At 34.3% G+C, this 15588-nt stretch overlaps 3 protein-coding genes across 3 annotated transcripts; 2 read left to right on the plus strand and 1 right to left on the minus strand.

Moving 5' to 3' along the window:
- Positions 1–1091: 1091 nt before the first annotated feature.
- On the plus strand, positions 1092–2693 carry LOC120130965 (UDP-glycosyltransferase 13-like). The gene has a single exon (XM_039148105.1). The coding sequence runs from the start codon at positions 1225–1227 to the stop codon at positions 2557–2559; it is 1335 nt and encodes a 444-aa protein (XP_039004036.1). The 5' UTR covers positions 1092–1224; the 3' UTR covers positions 2560–2693.
- Positions 2694–5095: 2402 nt separating this feature from the next.
- LOC120130641 (clp protease adapter protein ClpF, chloroplastic-like) lies at positions 5096–6302 on the plus strand. The gene is made up of 3 exons (XM_039147843.1): positions 5096–5594; positions 5723–5782; positions 6018–6302. The coding sequence occupies exons 1-2, from the start codon at positions 5259–5261 to the stop codon at positions 5738–5740; spliced, it is 354 nt and encodes a 117-aa protein (XP_039003774.1). The 5' UTR covers positions 5096–5258; the 3' UTR covers positions 5741–5782; positions 6018–6302.
- A 1311-nt stretch (positions 6303–7613) lies between these two features.
- Positions 7614–12474, minus strand: LOC120130994. Its single transcript, XM_039148123.1, has 5 exons — positions 12072–12474; positions 11061–11296; positions 10152–10922; positions 9024–9983; positions 7614–8915 (listed from the first exon to the last, which is right to left on the minus strand). Exons 3-5 carry the CDS (start codon positions 10204–10206, stop codon positions 7822–7824), a joined length of 2109 nt encoding a protein of 702 aa, XP_039004054.1. The 5' UTR covers positions 10207–10922; positions 11061–11296; positions 12072–12474; the 3' UTR covers positions 7614–7821.
- Between the last annotated feature and the right edge of the window lie 3114 nt (positions 12475–15588).

Raw genomic sequence — 15588 nt, forward strand, 5'->3', positions numbered from 1 at the left:
AATAATTAAAATTTTATTTTTAAAGAAAATTCCACGAATAATAAATAAAAAAATGAAATTACATTCAATTGAAATTCATTGAATGAATGTCAAATTTTTCCACTTCTGTAGAATTGTATTTTGTAGTTTGTGTAAGGTGTTCATAATTCGGTTAAAATACAATTAATAGATTAAACTGAAATTTAGGTCGGTTAACGGTTAATGTCTTTTCAAACTTTGGTTTCGGTTAATTCAATTTAAAATAAATTAATCAACCGAAATTATTAAATATTTAATATATTATATATATTATTTAGATTTAGGAGAGTTTAAACTTCTGTTTTAACCAAATTAAATGACCAAACTAAATGAATAAATAAAATTATTAAATATATAATATATATTATATATTATTTATAAATTCGGTTAATAGATCAATTAATTGAACTTAGTTCGGTTTAGTTAAATTCATTTGAAAAAATTCGGTTCGATTAACAGTTAAAGAAAAAAAATAGTTAATGAAATTTGATTAATTCAGTTCGATCGTTTAACCGAATTAACCGTTCAAACATCTTAAGTTTATGAATAGAAGAGAAAATTCTTATAGAAAAATCTTTTCAAGTAACATCATAAAAAAATATAATATAATTTTTTAAATACTTATAAAATTAATATATAAAATAATACAATTTTATTATAAACGCAATTGTTATTTAACAAATATTATAAGATTATATTATTAAATAAATTAAATTAAACGTACATGTAACTTAATAAATCTAATGATTAGATGTTAAACCTACTTTTAACAACCATAATTCAAATCACCTTAATTACATTGAATGTTTTGGAATCCAATGGGCAGACAAGTGTTTGTTTTTCCCGACATTTCCTGTGAATTTGTGTACAGTTAAGTTGAAAAGTATCAGATGCTATCAACCTAATTTGATTTAAATGATTGTTTAAATAATATTTTAGGTTTAATTTTTTAATATATATATAAAATTTTTGTTAAAAAAATTAATTATTAAAATTAAATGTGTAATCCGAATTCAATTTAGATGAACAAGAGCGAAATTAGATGTGTAATCCAGGTCCATGTATCATATCGAAACCTCGAGGGGGGGGGGGGGGAACTACCCGATGCCCAAGGAGCTTAAGTAGTCCTCCCCCGATAAACCAAACTCCACAGCATCAGAAAGGCAAGCATTCAGCTTGGTCAAATTCAAGCCTTTTTAGCTAATAATGTCTCTTCATGTTGCTTTGCTCCCAAGCTCCGGCATGGGTCATCTTCAACCAATGCTTAGACTTGCTGCCTCTCTTATCCGCCACCAATGTTCAGTCACTTTAATCACTTCTCACCCTATTGTCTCTTCTGCTGAATCTCAGCTTGTCTCCAATTTCCTCTCTGCATTTCCTCAGGTTAACGAGAAGAAGATCACTCTCATCCCCATCGATCCCACCACTGTTAATACCACCGACCCTTTTTCAATCCAATGGGCCACCATTTGCCACTCTGCTCACCTGTTTTCTCCCATCCTCTCTTCATTGTATCCTCCACTCTCGTTCGTCGTCACCGATATAACATTGCTGTCGTCTGTGATCGAAATCACTGAAAATCTCCGTCTACCTAACTATATTCTCTCCATTTCGTCGGCTCGGATGTTTTCACTTGTCTCTTCTTTTCCTTCTATCCCTTCATCGATCCCGAAGACATCGATTCCTCCGCAGGTTCTGGACTCGAGCAGCTACTTCGCAAAGAACTTCTCAGACGCCAGCAAGAGCATCAAGCGTTTCGATGGCGTTCTGATCAATTCATTCGAAGGGCTCGAAAAGGAATGCTTTGAGATGCTTGCTGCTGCAGAGTTAACAGACGGGCTGCCGCCAGCTTTCCCCCTTGGACCGTTTCTGCCATTGCCATTCGAGGGGGGATCTTCGTCTTCGTCTTCACCATTCATGAAGTGGCTGGACAACCAGAAGGAAAGTTCAGTGGTTTTCGTCTGCTTCGGCAGTAGGTCATCAATGTCCAAAGAGCAAATAAGGGAGCTAGGCAGTGGACTAGTAATAAGTGGATACAAGTTTTTGTGGGTGGTGAGGACTAAAGTTGTTGACAAAGAAGAAAAAAGAGACGACTTAGATGAGGTTGTAGGACACCAAGTGATGAACAAAGTGAAGAACAACGATGCGTTTGTTGTGAAAGAGTGGGTGGATCAATGGCGGATACTGTGTCACAAAGCGGTGGGTTTGTTCCTAAGCCATTGTGGATGGAACTCGGTGGTGGAAACATCTTGGCATGGGATCCCGATCCTCGGATGGCCACATGCTGGAGACCAAATGATCGCTGGGGAGGTTACGGAGGCAGCTGGGTGGGGGGTTTGCATGAAGAACTGGGGATGGGGAATCAATAACCATTTGGTGAAAGGGGAGGAGATTGGGAACAAAATCAAGGAGGTGATGGAAAATCAAACGGTTAGAATCAAAGCTGAAAGAATCGGAGAAGTGGCCAAGAAAACAACCGAGGCTGGTGGAAGGTGCGATGATGTGATGAACAAGTTTCTTTATAGCTTGAACAAGAACTAAACAAGTGAATTTCGTGAACACTCCATTGATCTGTTGTGATTTCTCTTTCGTCCGTGTTTTGTGTTATTGTATGCTTAGTCTTTTCTATTACGTGTAATTTTCTATTACGACCCTTCTCTAAAAAAAAGCTTTTTACATCCGCCACTAAATGTTTGCAGCAGGGATATTGTGAATGTCACGCAACTTTGAAATGCGTGTGTTACGTGAATGGACGTGAAAGTTCACGGGAATGAGCAATAACTTCAACCTAACTTGCATAGAGTTGAACCATTAAAATTGGTGAATTGAAAATTATGTTATTTTAATATAGTTCTATAATATTGGAGATAGGATTAACTTAAACTTTTAAAAAATTAGAGATTTAATTATTTTTAGAAAAATAATAAAGGATTTAATTTGGATTCTCTTAAAAAAAATTAGGTCTAATTAAATTTTTGAAAATTTAAGAGGCTTAATAAGTTTTTTTAAAAGACATAATATCAAATTAGTTATCAACATTTACTAAAATGACTAGTTTGCTCTCTATTCTACCTTTTAGAGTACCTTAACTTTCAACGTTTTATTTTAGGGTACAAAATTTAATATTTGACAGAATAATTACTTTGTCAATTATACTTTTTTGGGCATTTTAGCCCTCAACGTTTCATTTTAGGTTAAAATGTTCCATTTTGAAGCGTTAATCGTGTATTAACTAATAATTTTCATTTATAAAGGAGTTTTCCCTCTAAAGTAAAACGTTGGGGGCAAAAATGCAAAAACAAAAAAAGAGTCAAAATGATCATTTTGATAACTAGAGGTTATTATATACCTTTTAAAAATTAAGGCATGAATCTAATTAAAAACATTAAAAAAATTAAAACTTAATCCAAATTTTCAAAAAATTTATGAGACAAAATTAACTTTTTAAAAGATTTTGAGAATCTAAACTAAAATTTTCAAATTTTTAGGGACCATAACTCAGGTATCTCTGTTGAGTTCTGCCTCTACGGCTGATATGACTAAGACTGTAAATGAGACGAGACAGATCGCGAGCTACTCGAGATCGACTTGGTCATGGCTCGATAAATACTCAGATTGAATGTACTCGACTCGAACTTGAGCTCGACTCGAGTTCTTAACGACTGAAATGAGCTAGTTGATACTCGACTCGAAAAGCTCGTAAATTTGAGATGGACGAGCTCCATAGAATTGATACACGTGGGAAACATAGAAAGAATTGACCGGGGAAGTATTTAATATACATTCAACAATAGAATGAGCGACATTTATCCATGTCTATGCGTTTTGAGATTATAGTTGTTGATCTCGATTTCGAATTATCCCTATCTTCGAAATTATAAAGTAAATGTGAAATAATATTTAACAATACCAGGAGATAGAGTCGAATGACAAAAAATGAAGGCCAAATATTGAAAAAGGCAAGAAACATCAGCAATAGCATATTCTTCTTATGGTTATGCTTTTGCAGAATATTCTGCATCTCAAATCAGTTATGGTTTTAAACTCCATATCATGCTTTAATGGACAGCCAACCAATTTGGGTTAAAGGTTCATGGGATGCAATGCAAGGCGCTCAGTCATCTTCGACAGAACTTGTGGGTGAATGAGATCATATTCTATATGGCCAACGAGGTACTGATTTTGGTGGGCAATTCAAATCAATGATGTTAATGATGGAGTCAAATACCTTAAATACTCTATCATCATATTTCTAAGGTGAAAATCAAAGAAGAGTGATGTTCAGTACACGTCATGTTGAAGAAGAAGCAAATGAATATGATCAAGGCAGACAACATAAACAAATCGAGAAGCCCGACGCCATTATTATTTCACTCATCGACATCGTCAAGAATTAAGAAAACAAAAGTAATTTTTTTTATTTTTAGTGATTTTATTAGTTTAAAAAACTTTTATTATTAATTTGTAATAAATTAGTTTGTAATGAAATTATTTTAAACAAAATTCTATGGAACTCATCATGTCGACATGATGAGTCCCGCTATTTTTAATTATTTTAAATTAAAAATAATTGCTTAATTTTTAAAATATATATTTTATATAGAATCATCACATCAATGTGACAATTTCTTCCAATGAAAGTCTTCACGTCGACATGATGAGTCCCGCTATTTTTTAATTATTTTAAATTTAAAAAAATTGTTTATTTTTAAAAAAAATATTTTATATGGAATTATCACATCGACGTGACAAATTCTTAAAAATATATTAAAATATTAGATCCTACAGGTCCTATTTATCTAATTCGATTTAAAAATATTATTTGAATAAACTCATCACGTCGACAAGACGAGTTTACCCTATATTATTGCATTGGTCGCATATATTAAAATAAAAACTTGAGTAGCCTAATGGGCCAATTTATAATTCCGCCTTGCCTAATGGGGCAATTTTGCCCAGGAAATGATCCATGTTGGTTACGAATCTATCGGGCCTAAAACAATCTCCACGTGTCAACACTTTGTTCATTGACACACAACCCCCTAATCCAGATTACATATTGATTTTCAGTTTCTCCTCCCCTCCCTTCATCTCTTTCCGCCTGATCTCTTGAAAGCCTGCACCTAATGTAGTTTTTAAATAATTTTAATATTGTGAGGACGAAATTAAATACCCAGAATTTCATTTTTCAGTGATTCCACTCAAAAAAGAGGAAAAATTCCTCCCTTTCTGAGGAAAAAATGGCGCAGGCCCTTTCAATAAGAAGTAGCTTAACAAACTCAGGAAACACATCTGTTTGTGGAACAGAAGTAGTTGGGAGGCGTCATTTTGAGATAATTGGAAAAGCGCGCATGAAATCTGGGATTGGTAAACAATTTGTCTGCCATGTGTATGCGCCGAGTTTTTACTTCAAAGGCAACCCCAAATTGTTGAAGAACAGGGGCTTTGGGGTTAAAGCTGTATGGCCATTTAAAGGAGGTGACCAAGAATTGGGTGCAAGCTCAGAGCGAAGTGAGGCTGCTAATGAAGATATATTGATTTTCTTTTTCCAATTAGACTTGGCCACTCAAGTTCAGGTTCGATTAGAGCTTCTTTTTTCATCTACGATAAGAATTTTTATCTTTTCTTACCAAGACAAGCTTCTGTGTTTGTCTCTCGGTTCATAGGATTTGGTCATTGGTGTTGTGTGTTTGTGAATTTGCAGCGTGCTTTGAACTTGTAGGAATATGAAATTGCACAGCAGCTTAGAAACGAACTTAATGAGGTTAGAACTGACATCTTTCATCCCCATGGCTGTCAATTGTTAATGGAATGATTAGCTGTGGTAGAATCATTTACTTTTCATTTTACCTTTTCATGTATCAGTTCTTTACTGCTTTATATGTTCTGTACTACTGTCATGAATCTTATGTATTCGGTTGCAATCCGACTCTTTTGGTGATAAATGGAGTTGGGAATGTGTATGTAGCGTGTTTATTAATACGTGTTCTGCTTTGAAGGTTGAAGCAGAAATACTTAAGCAGCAAGAAGAGAAAAGAGGTTCTTTCCTATTTTACGGGATGGATGCAGCCGGAGATTTCATCCCTATCAAGCAGCTTCGCGAGAAGTACAACAAGCCCTGCCACGAAATCTCGCTTGATCCTGAAGACGATGAAGGTGGAGGTTCTTTCTGATCCGTATGTAAAATATCTCTTAAAAGAGTTTTTTTTTTACTCAATTCCTACCGAAAAATATAAAATCCTTTTGTACTAAAAGTTTTAAGAAATTTACTGGGTTAATTGCACTATATGTCCCCAAACTATGGATCAAATTTTAAATTGGTCTTTAAGCAGTTTTTTCATTTCAAACTAAATCATTTGCTTTCTCAACAAAATTACTACGCTAACAACTATTTCATATAAATTTATTTGATTAAATTATTAAAAAAAATGTTTAACCCCTAAATTAATCCAAATTGAATATCGTTGAAATTCCTTATAAGAGCAATTTTACTATCTATTTTATTGTTCATAATATTAGAATTTTAATCATCAACTTTGTTTTGAAAAAACGAATTCATTGAAGCCAGCTCAAACGAAATGGTTTTAATCAACTCAAAAAACTTTGTAAGGTTAAAATTACCTAACCATCTCTATAAATGAGTATGTTAGGACTCAAAGTTCAAGCCGACATCAAGTTAAATTAGTGAATCATTATCCTTATAAAAATAGAAAATGGAGTTCTCATATATTTAATAATTTTCAAATTTATTTTGAAACAAAAAAAAGATATTTAATGATTGTCAAATTTATTTTGATATATTGACGATTTTAATAAAATTCTCTTGTAATGAAAAAAATTCATTACGTGAGGGAAAAAAATCAACTATAAAAAAGAAAACCCCAAATATAAGGGAAAAGAGGGGAGAATTGGACAAATTATTTCACCGACCTGGTTTACCACATCACTCATAATCTTAGTTAATCACATTCATTAAATTTAAGATAACTTTCAGGTAATTATATACTCCTTATTTACGTATAGGAAAGAGGTGAAGATTTATCTTAAAAAATAAGATAAAAAAAATTAATTCAATAAATTTTTTTTGGAGTATTGGGGTCATATAATAAAAATATAAAAACAATAAAAATAATGAAAGGTGATTGGGTAAGAGAGAATCTAGAAGGGGATATAAGACTTTGACAGACCACAAAGATTGTACACCCACATTTTTCAGACAACGATAGCTTACAGAACTTATATCTTCCTCATTCCCTTTCCACGCGCCCTCTCTCCTCGTCTTCCCCACTCTCTTTCCCTCTTTTTTTTTATACTGTATGAAAAATAGAAATATTTTTTAAAAAGAAATAACCAAAAATAATTTAAAGGGGTTGTAAGATAATCTTTTTAATTATTAAGGACACTTTATGAATTCTCTATCCGTTACGTTATTAAATATATCATGTTACTGAAAATTTAATAAAATATTGATCGAACGATCGAGGAATCGTACTACTGCGTAGACATGCATTGCCAGAATCAGCTCAAAAACAATAAAAATAGCTCTTATGGTTGGTTATTCACAAACTGAAGGAATGGTGTCATATATCATACCGTTGGAAGAAATCATGCAACTTTATTTATAGACAATGTAAGATGTTCGTAACCACTCGAAGACGTACGATTAAGTATAGCCGGATTTCAGGCTGCTGTGTGTACAAAAGGCTATCCAGGGACCATGATAAGCTCTTCCCAAGTGTGATTCGAAACAATGACCTAGTTCCCTCTGTAGTATACTTGATTAGGTTAACGCAAGAGATGGTACTAGGGACATCTTTGCCTCCGAGGCCGTCTAGTTGTCTTTCCCCATCCGGTAAGGCTTCGGTCCTCCAGCCCCAGTTTGATATTATTAAGCTGCTGCACCAATGGTGTGCAACTTGTGGCAGCAGGAGGAGAGCTAGTTACTGAACGTCGTCTGCCTCTGCCACAACCGCCTCTGTTAGAATTTCTTGTCAATCCCGACTGCCACGAATGGCCTGTTGCTCTCATAAGCCCTCCAAAAGTCTGAATATCTTGTGTCACCTCGTGCCTCGATAGGTAAACGAGGCCTGGAAGGATGTCCCTTTGGAAATCCCTCCGTTGCCTTCCTCGCCTTCCCAGGCCCTTTCGTGTTCGTGTTGTTAACAATGAGCTAGTTCCTGTTTCTTCCACTTTAAAGTTTTCAGGAACCAGAGGTTTGGGCATATAATCCTCTTCCTTAGTCTCTGCTAGGTTCAAAATCATTGATTCAAAGTAATCGATCTCTTCTAAGGAAGATTCCTCTCCACCCTCATCTTTATCTCTCGAAAGAGCCTCGAGCTTGCTCTCAAGATCCTCGCAAAAAGAGGAAACTGTCTCAACAAACCAATTTAGGGGGTCTGTCGAAGAAGTTTCAGATGAACTGCTACTGACATCTTCCAAATGAATGTGCTGAATGGATGATGAGATGGAAACTATTGCCTCAGCTGCAATCTTCATAAGTTCATGCTGCATGCACTCATCTTGGCTTTGTGCTGCTGATTCCAAAGTTACATCTTCCTTTGCTGATAATTCTTCTACATGAATAGCATCCTCAGGTTCGGGAACGAGTGGAGCTTCCAAATCTATTATTCCTCCAGTCATCTTCATACCGGTGCTCGGAACATTCGGTATAAAAGAAGTTTCATCCTCATCGGCACACGAATTCAAGTCAATATGATTTCTGAAACGTGATAACTTTTTATCTACTTCCTTCTCCATGGCTGAATTCTCTACAACAATGTCTTGGCTTGCATCGACAGTCACATCACAAGGCAAATTAATATCAAATAACCTATTTTTCCGCTTATATTTCCCTTCACCTTCAGATGGCCGAGGAACAGATACATACGGGGAGGTAAAAGAAGACTCGTTTTTCGGAACATAAGGTTTTTCAAAAATGGGAATCCCTAGAATCTTTTTATCACGTAGACATTCACTTATTTCACTCCTGCTAGCATCGGCATTGTTGGAGGATGAATCTGACTTCAAATTCTGTGTTAAAATTTGACCGAAACCATTTCCAATCTCATCTTTTTTGGTTGATTGCTGTGGAGAAGATTGAGAGAAGCTCAGCTCTCCAACATTCAGATCCATTCCTGCACTTATGCCCTCATTTCTACAAGCAGGCTTGGCCCTTATCCATGGCAGCCCTGGTGAATGATTTCCATGCTTTATTCCTCCATCTATTTGAGGACCTCGTAGTGAAACTGAATTGTTAGATGAACTGTTTGAAAGCACCACATTCAAATTCACATCACTTGTAGACTTCATATCACCATCATTTGAGCAGTTGTATGGCTTAGTCGAACCATGAGCAGAGAATTGATCAAAGATCCCCTTGCCAGCAGCAGCACCATTGGCATAATCATAACTGGTTGAAAGGAAGTGTATTGCAAGATCCTTTGATCCCGGTGAGGATCCATAACAAAAACCATTTCGATTGGGCAATTCTCTTACAAAACCTGGGTTAAGTCTTGAATTGCTACTCGCCAGCCACTTCTCTCCGAAATTCCCATTGCAATGGGGTGTTATAACAGCACTCTTACTATAAAGACCAGATGAATACATAAATGTGCAAGGCTGAACTGACATGAACTTCTGGTTTAAGCTACTGGAAGGCTTCTCCGAAGAAGAAACTGAATGAGACCATAGATTTACAGGATCAGAAGAAGCAAATGGACCAAAACTAGGAACATTGAAACCCATGTTTGAATCCGGATTGATGTTATTGGAAATTTCATGATTTCTTCCCGGAACTTCTAAACTGTGAAGCATTCTTTCTCTTGAGAGACCTGCCTTGCTTTGATCAGTTGGTGAAAACGTTGATGGATCTTTGTCAAAAAGACCATGTGCATGCTGGTTCGATAAAGACAACTTCTGTGGCCGGAAACTTTGTGAAACAAAAGTCGAGTTGCTTCTACTGTGCCCTGAAAACCAATATAATAAAAATGGAATTGTGAGTGTCCATTATCATTCAAACAAGACGTGGCATAGAAACCAGACTAATACCATCCAGCCAAAGCCAAAGAGTACAATACAAGAATTAGAAAGGGAATATAATGCAAGTTCAGTAGTTGACAAGTGAGTGTTACCACCTTCAATCACATGGGAAAATAATCCTCTAGCATTCTCATCATTTCCAACATGCATATTGTTTAGGGACTGATTATCACTTTGGTGATGAGAATTCACAGAAATGTCTTTTGGCAAGCCAAGAAGTTCTGGCTTTGGTTTAGCAGACGATTCACGGCCTCCATGAGAGGTATCATGGACAACAAAGTTAGAAAATGTGGAAACTTGGTTTCTTCGATTTGAACTGGATCATTCAAGTCAGCGAAACAATTTTTTCCCCTCAAACATGCATCAGATCTCAGAGCATCTTGCTTCCCACCGCTCTCAGGCTCAATTTTCCCATTTCCATTTGGAAGATAACTTGACATGCTGGATGTTGTGTCATCCCTGAACTCTTCAGCTTCGTCAGTATCAATGTACTTATCTGCTGGAAGGTGAAGATCAAATATTTTCCTTCTCACTTTCATCGGCCTGCTGTCTAGCACCTCAACGTCCTTGGAATTAAGTCCATTTGGGGACAAAAAGGGACCAGCTTGGATGCTGCTTCCCTTCACGGAACTAAGGGGAGAATGAGCATCTTCAACACCAGAAATCGATGGTCTACCACAAACAAAGTTTGCCACAGAGAAGTTGGGGAAATGCCAGTTGTGAGTAACTTCAGTTTTAAGTTGTGACGCTAACAAGCTTGATGATGATGATGGTTCAACAGGAATCGGATTTTTCAGTAATTCTTTATTTTTTGCTTCAACCATCAAATCCCTTTGTATTCTATACAGGCGATGAAGCTCAGACAACTGGATGAAGATACAGAACTCAGATACTTAAATATCGAAAGAAACGAAGTGAAACAAACACTCAAATTCTTTCAAAATGGCCATTTTAAAAATACTAAAAAAAAAGTACGGGCACACCATCAGCTGAGACCTTATTACCTGATTCTGAAATATAGCCTCATGTTCGAGCATTTTTCTCTTCAATCGATCCCTATCATGTTGAGGATATGAATCTGCCACAGCCTTCGGGAAAAAACTATTGTAGTACTGACCATTTGTCAAAGTCTTATCCCCGTAATAAAGTGGCCAGCTACAACTATTAGAATCCTCGTTGAGATCTCTCATTGAATAAAATCCTGGCAAATAGCTTTTCGACTGAATTTTTGTTCCCATTCCTGAAATTGTTCAACAAGTCTAATTAATATGACATACAATGAACAATCATAGCTACAACTAACACTCATGGTTCATCGAAATGCAGAACTGTTGATGCACTATCTTAGAGACATATGATCGAATTTTTCGTAACTTACATGAACATAACATAATCAGTAAAATCCAATTATCACTCACGTTTCATCCCAATCAACTGTTACTGAATTGACAAAACAATTCGAAAAATAAAAAACATCAGCCAGAATCGAATAAACATGAATAGTTGCAAGCCAAAGCAACAAAATATCTATGGCAAAGTAAAATGATCATAAATTCATAACTAACGACACTAAAAGCAGGCACAAAATCATAAATGAACCACCAAAACCACTTTCATGCATGTTTAAAATCCCCAGATAAAGACATAATCTTGAAGAAAAAGGTGCTGCTGAGGGAGGAAATTGTGAACCCCATAATCATGGAAATTTATGAAGAAAGGGGTAATTAAGATGATAAATTAGCAAGCAAAGCTAACAGAGTAGATCTCAGAGATATAAACAAGTATTAACAGCTGATGATATCATTACAAAAAGCTATGATCATCCGTCCAATCTAGTCAGAATTGCAATCAACCCAAATCCAAAAACCATAAATAGAACAAACAAAAGAATAGCTCACAATTATGAGTATATATTTTTTATCCAAAAACAATTAACCAAATCATAAGATGGTAAATAAAAGAAACCTACGAGTGAAATTACAAGAAAGTTAAAAAAAAAAGGAAAGAAATTTTACCTCAGACCCACGTCCTTTAATCACATATCCCCCAAGATTCTCCCATGGATTTATCAGCTAAACTCCATGACGATAATTCAAACCTCCCAGATTTCTCAGGTTAAAAAGCTTTACAACAACCCAGAAAAGAAATTGCAGCAATGATTTTCAGCTGAAACAGACAAGTGGGTGGCTTTCTAGCATCATTTAAAGAGCTCAGATCGTCTAGATAATGAAGAAGAAAAGGGGCTGAAGATTACGATCTACTGGGCCACTCTCTTGTACAAAGAAGAGAAAAATAAAAAGAATGTTTTTTTTTCTTTGAAGATCTAATTTTGATTTTTGATTCTATAGAGAAAGCTGAGAAGAAGAGCGAAGGAAAAGCTTATTGTTTTGAGGAAGTGTTAGAGAGAAATGGGGATAAGAAATCTCCCACACAAACAAATGAACTTCTTCTAATAACAGTTACATGAAATTTGTCTAAACCAGTCTCCTTTTATTCTGTTTTTTTTTGTATTATTTTTTTAAAATATATTCATTATAATTCAATACACACTAATAGTAATTTTTTAATATTACAAATATATCATTATATTTTCTTAATTGATATTTAAAAATAAAATTAATTACAACATGATTTTATTAACTCAAACTCTATCAATTCTTATATCTAATCTAATGAGGACGAAGATACTAATTTTTTTAAACAAAATTTAAAATTTAAATTATAATATTATGAAATGGAAAAAATTAAATAAAAAGTTCGTCCAACCGTAAATGTCTTCAATATAATCAATTTAAATTAATCATAATTTTTAGCATTTAGAAATTAATCGAATTAAGCCAAGTAGAATTTCAAAAGAAAAAAAAAAGTATTTCCCCTAGCCATACGATTAGGATATAATTACTTTTTTGAGAGAGAAATTATGAAATTTATCTCTTTGCTTTATAAAAATTAAAAAGTCGATATTTTATTTTATATAATTAAAATTTAAATATCGTACTTTATTAAAATCAAGAAACTAAAATAATTAAATAACAATGTTAAATTATTCACTTCAAAGTCAATAATTCATATGCGATAACATAATAAAAATCAGTACATCATGCGTTATCAATAAGTTGACCAACTTCTAAACTCTCGCCAGTTATTAGGATGAGATCTTGAAAAGTTAAAATAAAATGACTATGTTTTCAAATTAAACAAATATAGGGATGAGAATTACAATTAAACCATTTTAAATGCCTTGAAAATGCTCATTAATTACTCCATATCATGTAGTTGTCTCCTAATCCCGAAGGGCAAATTGTAAAGCTAATTAGCGTTGTACCAAAAAGATTAGTAGTAAATTACTTGAGCGTTAATGACAATGTACGGCAATTTAAGCAGTGTTTTAATTGGATAAAACATAGCAGACAATGAAGTGGGGCCCCTGATTCTGTCTGAAAATCTACCTGTGTTAAAGGATGAGCCTTAGGAATAAAGTTACTCTAATAAATGCCCTTCAGAATATGGTATAATTACAATATTACCTTCCTTTTAAAGCATTTATTTAATTGGGGTCCGTATAATTTTGGTAGGGTAAACTACAATATTAGTCATCAAACTTTAGATGTTGTCTCGTTTCAATCACTAAATTATAAAAAATTCCATTTGTTCCACTAAATTTATTGAATTGAATTTTTGGTGTTTGTTAAATCATTGATGGGCGATGGCATGGTCATCATCTTCAATATTTCTATGGTAATAACCTTAACTCCTTCAACCGTTGTTTTTAGTCGATCATTATTATGACTCAATAAGCCATACCAACTCAGTAAACCCATCAATTATTGATCAGTCAACATCCCAGGCTTTGTTGATTACGATAACTAGCTATGAAATGTAGTGAAGAATAGAAGAAAGGACATGAATATTGTGACAATCTGTGAACCTCTCTTCTTTTTCTAATTATCCTCTTATCTCATATATTCTTCTATCACATTTCCTCTTCCTTCTTCTCTGTTGTTGATGTATTTCTCTTGTTCTTCAATGAAAATATATCTTGAGCATTTCAATTTATATCAGTGAGAGCTCATAACATTGGTGCTATCGTTGAGAGATTGAGCTATGATGAACGACACAGAGACCATTAAAAACTTGTAGGAGACTGTCGCTCACCGCGAACAGTTATATCATCACAATTAGGACTGACGTCCAAGGCACAACCTGAAACCGATGGATTGGAGAAGATGGTGACTAAGCAACAAATCAAATGATTCAGGGTACGAAGAGTGTTGTTTTTCAACTTGATACAACAACGACCTTAGATTCAACCAAACCCATTGAGTCCCCAAAAAAAACCGTATTAAAGATAACAGTATTTAAGCACAAGTGTCGTCGTCGATTGAGATTCATAATAAAAAAATGGATGTCCCTTGTTCCCATATGTAATAGGATAAGGGGGGTAAGATAATAGGCTGCTCCCAATACCAGGTTGAGAGCAACTTCAGTAGAAGACCTCCGAATTATGAAATGCCCTTCGTGAGACTCGATCCCACGACCTCAAAGTTAAGAACCTTGTGCTCTACCAACTGAGCTGGATAGTCATCTCATGATATTCAGAATAAGATAATTACAAAAAATCATCCCAGTGAAAATAAGTGTGATAACCTTCAATTTGAATTCAATTGTTAAGTTGTTCACTATTTAACATTAAATTCCTTGAGGCTGTATGTGCCGACTGTTGTTGATGATATTGTTGGGATCACCGTACACCCCATGACGCATCGAAAAAATTATCCAACGATCTCATCAGTGATTTATGTAAAAAAAAACAAATACGGGAGGAAGAGTTACTAGATATATACCTTGGGTTCCTGGAATAATAGCAAATCCACAGCAGTCACAAATAGTTTGATTATAGCCTCCACGAAATTGTCTCGGATTCTACTTAGTTCACCTAGAGCAATTTTCTTTTCTCAAAATTATTTTGAGAAATATTGTCAATAAGACTAGAATGACTGTTAGACCATCATAATCCTTTTATACGACTATAACACTAATCCTTTTTTAGATTTATTTTTCTTGAGAATCATCAAAAATTAATAAAAATTTATTTAAATATAAAACATTATGATGCTCTGATATCTTCAAATGATCGTTTGATGAAATTAATTTTAAGATTATTTTTTTCAAAAGAATACTTATCGTGGTTTGAATTTACAAACACTCCAAGCATATCAAATCATTAAAACTTTCAAATCTTGAAAGATGATAAATTTTTTATGTTTAATTTTATAAGTTTTAAAATATTTTTAATAATATTTAAATCGATAAAGTACAATAATAAGAGTTTGTTTTGTGTTTAGGGTGATTATAAAAAATATTGAAGAATAGTGGTTTTCAATGATAAGAGTCTAAGCGAAAATCTTTCAATTTTGTTGGTTTCTACGTCAACTCTAAAATACCATACCATCCAACTATCAATGATTTGGGTAATTTTACACCACCACTTTTAATATACGGTTAAGAAAAGGTATTATCGATTTTGTTATT

Source organism: Hibiscus syriacus, unplaced genomic scaffold (genome assembly GCF_006381635.1).
Source record: "Hibiscus syriacus cultivar Baekdansim isolate YM2019G1 unplaced genomic scaffold, ASM638163v2 tig00001674_pilon, whole genome shotgun sequence".
In the NCBI taxonomy this organism is placed as follows: domain Eukaryota; kingdom Viridiplantae; phylum Streptophyta; class Magnoliopsida; order Malvales; family Malvaceae; genus Hibiscus; species Hibiscus syriacus.